The 9,033-nt window shown below is 35.6% G+C and overlaps 1 protein-coding gene and 1 long non-coding RNA gene across 2 annotated transcripts; both read right to left on the bottom strand.

Moving 5' to 3' along the window:
* Nucleotides 1-3,036: 3,036 nt before the first annotated feature.
* LOC121029204 (uncharacterized) lies at nt 3,037-6,547 on the bottom strand. The gene is made up of 3 exons (XR_005789643.1): nt 6,287-6,547; nt 5,681-5,818; nt 3,037-3,150 (listed from the first exon to the last, which is right to left on the bottom strand). It is a non-coding gene; the product is annotated as an uncharacterized LOC121029204 (long non-coding RNA).
* Nucleotides 4,006-4,401, bottom strand: LOC121029203 (high mobility group protein B1-like). Its single transcript, XM_040473108.1, has one exon. The coding sequence runs from the start codon at nt 4,399-4,401 to the stop codon at nt 4,006-4,008; it is 396 nt and encodes a 131-aa protein (XP_040329042.1).
* Nucleotides 6,548-9,033: the final 2,486 nt, after the last annotated feature.

The raw sequence follows: 9,033 nt of genomic DNA, 5'->3' as shown, positions 1-9,033 counted from the left end.
GTGTTAAGACTTCAGTATGCAAATTACAAATTTACTTAAAATAACATTTCCTGACATGTTTAAGCTAAATGAGGATAAATTAGTAAAACTTATTATAAAATTCTTTCTTTAAAAAATTTTAATAAAAGTCCTATCTCCTGGAAAAGACAGTGTGAGTGTACCTGAAGGCAAGAAGATGAACTAAATTACTTATCACTTTAGGAAAAACAAACAAACAAACAAACAGTAAGTACAGTAAAACCTTGGTTTGGGAGCATAATTCGTTCCTGAAGCATGCTAGTAATCCAAAGCATTTGTATAGCAAAGCGAATTTCCCCATAAGAAATAATGGAAACTCAGATGATTCATTCCACAACCTAAAATATTCATATAAAAATGATTACCATACTGGAATATAATACAGAATAATTTTTTAAAAAGACAAAATATAAAGAAAAACAAATTAACCTGTACTTACCTTAGAAAACCTTCATGGCTGGTCTGAGGGAGACAAGAGAGAGGAGGGTTATTGTGTAGGACTACTTTCACTATCACTAATGGAATCACTGCTATCTATTGGCTCAATGGAATCTTTTTCTTTTCATGCAACTTTAACAAGGAACCTATCCAATGACACTTGCTTTTGCCTCCTTTTGAGGATTTCTCAGAAATATCAAAATTTTACCCTGTTTCTGACATTTTATGCATCTCCCTAATCCCATTTGAAGTGAGGGACTCGTCCACCTTTATCTCCTCCTCTGCAGAGGAGATCTCCATAACCTCTTGCTGTTGCTCACTATGCAACAGTTGGATGCAACAGTTGGATGCCATTTGTGGGCACCTTCCAATGTTCTGAAAAATCACTGATTTCTGCCAAACACCACGGTCTGAGGCCAAGCATCTGAGCACGGGAGACAATCATCACAATCCTGCAGCAGGAGAAAGAGAGAGAGAGAGAAGAACCACTGACTCGGTTGTAATCATGTGACATTTGCTGTCATGTACTACTTATATTGCAAAACATCTCTTGTTTATCAAGTTAAAATTTATTATAAATGTTTGCTCGTCTTGTGGAACACTCACAGAACAAATTACTCGCAATCCAAGGTTTTTTGTAATGCTATATAAGTAGAACTGTAAAAGGTTTAGACTAGGAATTTCAAATTTCTTTAATTTAAAATATACCAGGCATAATTACCATTCCTGACACGCTAAGCCTTTATTCCAAATTTCATTTGAAAAAATCAAACTACTATGGGTATTTTCATGCAGGCTGAAGTGTAATTTTATATATTTTTTGCTTCTATTAATCTATCAAATGTCAAAAAATGGGGTTATATAATATGGAAAATAAGAAGAAGAAATAGATATTCCTATTGTACCCTATTGTCATCAGATGGAAAACTGATGAGAAGTGAGATGTGCTTGTAACTTTTTCACTTTCTGATTTATTTTCAAGGTCTCTGTATCATAAATTATCTGCTTTATGTCTTTTGGAAATTAGGGATTGGAAATCATTTTTATTGTACTACCTCCCCATTTTCATTCCCCTAATAAGAGGACCATTTCATTTAATGTTTGGGTTTACAAAGATTAGAGCCCCCTCACCTACACCCAGTGGGTTGGGGTTTTCCAAGGAATTAAAAACATGTGTTCCAGCAACTTCTCTCTACCTTATGGTTGTAAAATAGAACAGAAAAGTTGAAGCATAATATTTCTCTCTTTGTATTATAGGGAAGGAAAAAATCTTCCTCTATGCTTCAAGTTCTTCCAGCTGGACAAAGAATTAAATTTACATGAGACAGATAAATAGGATTAAAAAGCCCACAAAACTTATTACATGCACACAGAAGCCCAATAATGAAATTGAGATTTAAAGAAATGACCAAGGCAGACTGTTTTTATACTTTTTAGACAAAGAGACAATAAATTTGTGAGAATTGACAGGATAAAGAAAACAGATGTTTGGGAACTTTAATTAGTGAGGAATTCTAAGTGGAATTTGGGCTGAGGCAGTGATTAGAGAAAAGTAACTGTTTTGATTCTGTCACTCTTTCAACTTTAAAGTTGCTATCTCTAGTGATAAGGATGACTTTTTACTTCTTAGTACAAGGAGAGTAGGTTTCATATGGGATATTTATTTCCTGATTTCAGGAGGACCTAAGAGGGTCTGAGTGTCCTTGCACTGGCTGTTTCTTAAGGAACTTGTGTTTAACATAATAGATATGCCAAAGTAGCACATTTTGGGGAGCCTGCTTTTGGCTCCTATAGAATACTTTCTCTTCTGAAGAATAACCAAGTTCAGGACTAATGTGGTTGTCCTAGAAGGCATGGACAGATCAGTTTAGGTCGATGTCACTCTAAATAACAGGCCTGTGCTTTCCCATTTGTCCTGTTTCCTCACCTTTATTTTCCATTTGTACTAATGTTCCAGTGTAGGTTTTTATTTGTATTAATCTTTTTTTAAATTTATATATTTTTGTTCTTCCTTTTGCTATAAAAGTGAGTCAGATTAACAAATAACCATTTTCATATAGGTGAAACAGAGCTGACCTTTTTCTTACAGATCATTTCTCTGATTTAGCTTAGGCAGAATACTAGGCAAGGTTTATCCCAGCTCACTTGAGTTCCTGAGTTATTGAGATTCAAAATTAAAGGCCAGCCATAAATGAAATATGATTTTGCCTGTCATTATCTTCTGCATTTATTTCTGTTAGGAACCCTATGCTGAGGGTTATTTGTTTTATTTGAGGCTGCATTTATAGTGCATGTAGCCTGGGCACCAGATTTGATAAGTAGAGGAACCTGTTGAGTGGTGGGGGAAATACAGCATTCCGTCCTTTTCATTTCATAACCAAGTCCAATTTGAGAATATAAACAGACATTTTAGGTAATGTTCAATCTTTCTGGAAGATAATTTCTCAACTCCTCTCATATTTTATTTTCTCTCTGGCTCCTCTCAGGGAGCATTGTGAACATCTGATCTCATAATGGCAAAATAAATGAATCATCATACCTCAAGGTGTTCTCTGAATCCTCCGACCAAATTACAAAATGGCTGGTTTGATAAGTTTGGGATGTGGCTAGTCTGGTCCCTTTCCTGGGCTACATGATGTTGTCTGCTGCTGGCATTTGTGGTCAGAGTTGTAGTCTTTCTCAGATGGATCAGAACTTAGAAATGGAAACCTTCTCAGTTAGTTTCCTTAGCCTGTATCTAGCTCCACAATTAGATGCTATGCACACAGTGCTTATTATAAGGTCATTTCTCTCTGCCTGGACAGGCTTCCTAGTAAGTCTACCAGCTCCTAACTCAGCATCAGTGCTGTATAGGGAGCTGTCTGGAGTGCAACATCATCCTGCCTGACCACATTTCTCTGCCTTTTTTTTTTTTTTAATAAAAACAATATATTTACTTAGAAGTGTTCAGAATGTCAACAAAACAGCTGCAACTTATTTTTTTTCACAATTACAGAGCAGTATTCAGTTAACAGAGCAACAATTATATTGTATAAACTGTACCAGAGACAACTGAAGATGAAAAAACTACCATCCCCATATATAACTAATTTGTGCTGTAAACCAGCAAGAACCTGCTTTAAATTTCCATGCCAATTTACACCCCCACATTGCACCAGGCAAGGTTAGTGGCTATTGAAAGTACCACCAACACAGGGCTATCTAAAGACACATTTAGGAGTGTATTAACTATATAAAAAAAGATGCCGTACAGTTTAAAAACAAGTATTACACAGCCTTACATTCAATCTTTTTCTTTAAAAGGAACTGTGTACAGGGGGACTTAAATGCTTTATAGACAAGAAAGAAAACTGCTAGAACTAACTTATTCATCATCATTCTCTTCATCTTCCTCCTCATACTCTTCATCTTCCCTGTCTTCCTCCTCTTCCTTCTTTTTCTTGCTTTTTTTCAGCTTGACACTCCCTTTTTTGCTGCATCAGGCTTTCCTTTAGTCCAGTATGCAGCAATATCCTTTTCAGATTTTTCCTTCAGTTTAGCAGCCTTCTTTTAGTGGGACTGCTTGTCATCTGTGGCAGTATTATTCCATGTCTCTCCCAGTTTCTTTGCAACATTACCAATGGATAGGCTGGGATGTTCTTCTTTGATTTGGGAGCAATACTCAAAACAAAACAAGAAAAAGGCCAAAGCAGGACCCTTGGGTGCATTGGAATCCTGCAACTTCTTTTTTGTTTCCCCTTTAGCGGGGATATTAGCTTTCATTTCTCTTTCATAAAGGGCCTTGTCCACCTTTGCCATGTCTCCAAGTTTTCCCTTCTCTTTAGCAGACATGGTCTTCCACCTCTCTGAGCACTTATGAGAAAACTCTGAGAAGCTGACTGAAGCATCTGGGTGCTTCCTGCGCTCCTCTCGGCAAGCTAGCACAAAGAATGAATACGATGACATTTTGCCTCTCGGTTTCTTAGGATCCCCTTTGCCCAGGTTTAATTATTTTCCTCAGTGAGGCACAGAGTCGCCCAGTGCCTTTCTGGCTCTCTCGCCCCAGCACTGTCTCTATGGAGCTCTGCCTTCTTTTTTTTTTTTTTTTTTTTTTTTTTTTTTTTTAAAGTTTTTATTTATTTTTGAGACTGAGAAAGGGCATGAGCAGGGGAGGGGCAGAGAGAGAGGGAGACACAGAATCTGAAGCAGGCTCCAGGTTCTGAGCTGTCAGCACAGAGCCCAGTGGGGGGCTCGAACTCACACACTATGAGATCATGACCTGAGCTGAAGTCGGACACTTAACTGACTGAGCCACCCAGGCACCCCTGGAGCCCTGCCTTCTTAACGGTTCTACCAAAGCATCATGTGTCCCACCAAACACAACCTCAGAAAGGAGCAAATGTTGAGGCAACAATAACAGCAACACTGAACAATTATCTCAAAGAAAAATCATTATGTAAAGGGACTGTGAGAATCAGCAGCTGGGACTAAGCAGCTCATCAGCAGCCGGTAGGGTCTCTTTTTGAAGGTAAGTAAATTATATGAAGAAATCAATTTCTTCTCCATATCTGACTTGCCGAGAGAGTAAATTTGTGACTCCCGACACATTTATAAATTGTTATTTACTTCTCTAAAACTTCAAAATGGCCCTGTTTGTGTATGCATATATGAGAGCTATTTTTTTGGTCTAAGTGTCAGACTCCAAGGGGAATTACGAACATTAGTTTTTAAAAATGGAGACAAGGACAGACAATACTATTAGCTCTTGGTTAATTCTATTACAAAACTTATAGAAAAGTGATACCAGATTAGAGCTGCTACAAAAAAGAAGATTTTGATAGCATCAGAGTGAATTTCATGTTCAATGACATTTAACATGGAAAATTGTCCCCTGGAGTGGACCAGCTGTTTACTTTCAATGATATCAGATTGAAAAGAATAATTCAATGTGTAGATATATGTCACCATGGGTAAGAATTGGTTTATAGCCCTCCCAAAGCTCATAGCAACAATTTACAAGGTAAACTCCTTCCAACTTCCTTCCTTCCAATATGTAAAATCATATTTATTGAAACAAATAAATTTCCAATCATGAATATCTGAATGAGATAATACAGATTAACTTGCTTAAAAAATAATTTCCCTTAGAAAAACAAACCCAAGAATAATTCCACATGATGTAATGCATTTGCAGATTAATCTTGTCCTCAAATAGATGACTATAAAACATAGAAACCTGTCTCACTATGGAGTCTCTGTGGAGATTCTTGAAGTTCCAAGTGCCCAGTTGCTCAATAAATGCTAATTGGCAGAGATGATAATGATATGTTAACTCATTTCCGAAAGGGTCTTCTTATTCTCTGTTGGTTTCCACATCCATCTACTTTAAATATTGAAAGAAAAGAAGAAAATAAGTACTCATAAGAAGTATAAAATTTTCCACAATTTGTGAAAACAAGAAATCTCTCATTATACGTTTTGATTGCACAAACACATACACACATGCCCAGACACCATTCAGTGCTGCTAATTAGTTTATAGTTATTAACTTTGGAAGACTCTCCTTTCTTTGAATTATAGCAGACACTTCAGAGCTTACTTGGCTGAACAGAAAAACTAGTAAGGGGCCGGATCTTCTCTTTATTACCTTTGTCATGATTATTCCTTCTCTTGTACAAAGTAGCCATTTAGAGCTGGTCTTATCTGGTCCATGGGATACTATTTCTTTGGATGGCAATTGTAATATAAAGGAAGTCTCATGAACCTTATTGACACTATTAGAGACTGATACTTCATCTCCAGCCACATTCACTTTATTTTCAGAGTTATTGCCTCTCTGGTTTATGTTTACAAGATATTCTCCTTGTCTTCCCTTTGTCCCTTCAGAGTAGCCAAAGCATGGCAAAGTGTCCCTGTGTTAGGTGGCAGTATGAGAACGAGGAAGGCAGGGGCATGTTTATGCCTTCTTCCTGCTTTATATCCATAATGGGGTGGGCATCTTTTCCTTTTAATCTGATCTCTTCTGTGTTTCAGTTATCTGGGTAAAAGGAAAAACAGGTATTGTGTTTGTTTAATCATTTACATAACCTTTCTTGTCATTTCGCTCAGGCTTCTCCCCCTGTACACACACAAACATGGAAGCAAGTCAAAAGGCTTTTTTGGCAAGTTAGGATTCTGGTATCCTTCTGCTTAGATAGATGATTTTTCTGCATGTGGGTTATGGGTTGTGGAAAGATTGTCACACATGGTTCCTGAAAACATCTACATGGCAAAATGGCTCCAGGTTTCTCATAAATTGACACATATTCATATAAGTGTTTAGACTAAATACTTTAGAGAATCCTGGACAAGTGAAACCTAGATTCAGGCAAAATGAGTTACAGGCAAAATGAATTAGATATAGTTAGCTCTGATGCAAAACAGTATTTTAGAGGAAACAATTGACCAAATTCTGCATGTTGGAGCTTGATATTTCTCTCAACTTCCTCCAGATCTCAAACCCAAAGAAGAAAGTAGGAGGCAAAAAAGCGTTGCTCATCTCCTCAAGATAATACCACAGAAGCTCTAGCTCAAGTGGGAAAGGCTACATGTGGATCACTAAAACATATTCTTAAACTTAAGTTTTTAGTATTTTCAGATGTCAAGTGAAGGAACTCAAGTAGCTTGTAATATTGAACACATCTTTTCACGTGTTTGATTTTTATGTATTTTTTCAATGAAATATCTGTGACTTTTTTGCATTTTGAATTGCTTATTTTTCTTCCTATTGAGTGTTGAAAGTTCTGTGTACATTTTAGATACTAATCCTTTGTGATTTGCAAATGTTTTCTTCAGTCTGTCTTGTCTCTGAAGCTCTTAAAATGGTCTATCATAGAGCAAAAGATTTGTTTTATTTTCCTTTTATGGATTATGCTTTTTGGTGTCAAATCTAAGAACTTTTGGCCTAGCCTGGAAGCCGGAATATTTTCTCTTAATTTTCTTCTAAAATATTTATAGTTTTATATTGAGTTACTTTTTGTATGAGGTGGGAGATCCAATCAACCTTTGTGCAAAGGTGACATTGAATTGTTTTTTTGCATTTTTGTCAAAGTCAAGCAGGTTTGTATAGATCCATTACCAAACTCTATTCTGTTCCAGTAATCTATGTATCAAAACCTCTACAATTTGCATGGCCTGAATACTGAAACTGTATAATAAACCTGGAAATCAGATAGACCGATTTCCTCCCAGTTTATTCTTTTTTCTGTCAACATTATTTTAGTCATTCTGAGATCTATACATTTCCATATAAATTTTGGAATAATCTTGTCTATATTTACAAAAAAATTTTGCTGAGAGTATGATAGGAATTAAGTCTGTATATCAGTTTGTTGAGACTTGACATCTTTACTCTGTGAAGTCTTCAAATTCATAATCACAAAATGTTTTCTCATTTACTTAGATCTTAAACACTTTATCATCAATTTGTAGATTCTGGCAAGAAAATATTTCACATGTATTGTTAAATTTATATCTATGTATTCCATTATTTTTGAGCTAGTATGTATGGTATTTTATTTTTAATTTGGTCATGTGTTCATTGCTAGTACATAGAAATACAATTTATTTTTGTATGTTCATCTTGTATCTTATAAACTTGGAGAACTCATTTGTTAATTCCATAAGTTTTTATTTTTATTTTTGTATATTTGTCAGAATGTTTATATAGGCAACCTTGTCATATACAAATAGGGACAGTTTTATTTCTTCCTTTATAATATACATATATTTTACTTTTTTTACTTGTGTCATTGCAGTGACTAGAAAGTCAGGACTATGTTTTATGAGTTGTGAAGAGAATATTAAATCAAAACTCAAATGTAATACATCATCTTCTTATTCAGTTTGTGATTGGTTTCCCATATATTTTATAAAACTAAGAATTTTGATAAAGATTTTCTTTTCTGAAGACCATGCATAAACATATTTGAAAAAAGAACTCTTAATAATGTGAATTATCTAAAGATTGCTTCAATTTTCCTGCCAGGCACTCTATTAAGCATTATCGTATATTTCAGTATTAACATTCTTTTTCTTTGAGAACCTCTCACTTATGGACCCGGCTTACAGGTCAAACATTATTCAGTTTTCCCTCTAAAATAAAAATTCTGTGATATTATGTGATAAAACTGTGTGGTAATTTTCTCATATCTTTGCTGAGTGTTGAAATATACGTGAAACCTCTACAAATTTCTTTCATCATGGCCTTCATCACCCTCTCGCATGAAAGCCCAGAAATGTCCATTTACCTATTTTGCCCCAAATTCTAAAGCTTTGTTTCTAATTTGATGCATATTTGGATTGTGAAAAATGTCCTAGAAGCAGTCATGTGCCAAAAATGTGAGAGGAGCATGTATGTATTCATGTATTTACTCCTAAACAGTATAGTCTGTTCTCTAACCATTAATGTGCTCTTTGGTTGATTTTGCTTCACTTAGAGAAAGCAGATGTATTTCCTCAGGCAACAGCTTACTTTTTCTGCAGTTGTCCAGTATGGGGTAACAGTGCGGGCATGTCATATTTAGATACTTGCTCTAAAAGGTTAATGCTTCAGTAGCT

This window comes from Herpailurus yagouaroundi, unplaced genomic scaffold (genome assembly GCF_014898765.1).
Source record: "Herpailurus yagouaroundi ecotype Mexico unplaced genomic scaffold, PumYag 139, whole genome shotgun sequence".
Classification (NCBI taxonomy): Eukaryota; Metazoa; Chordata; class Mammalia; order Carnivora; family Felidae; genus Herpailurus; species Herpailurus yagouaroundi.
Note: the sequence above shows the minus strand (reverse complement) of the source record. Positions and strands in the feature narration are given on the sequence as shown.

What these genes read in the sequence shown, in the direction of transcription:
- LOC121029203 (XM_040473108.1), bottom strand. Translation starts at nt 4,401, where the DNA reads ATGTCATCGTATTCATTCTTTGTGCTAGCTTGCCGAGAGGAGCGCAGG.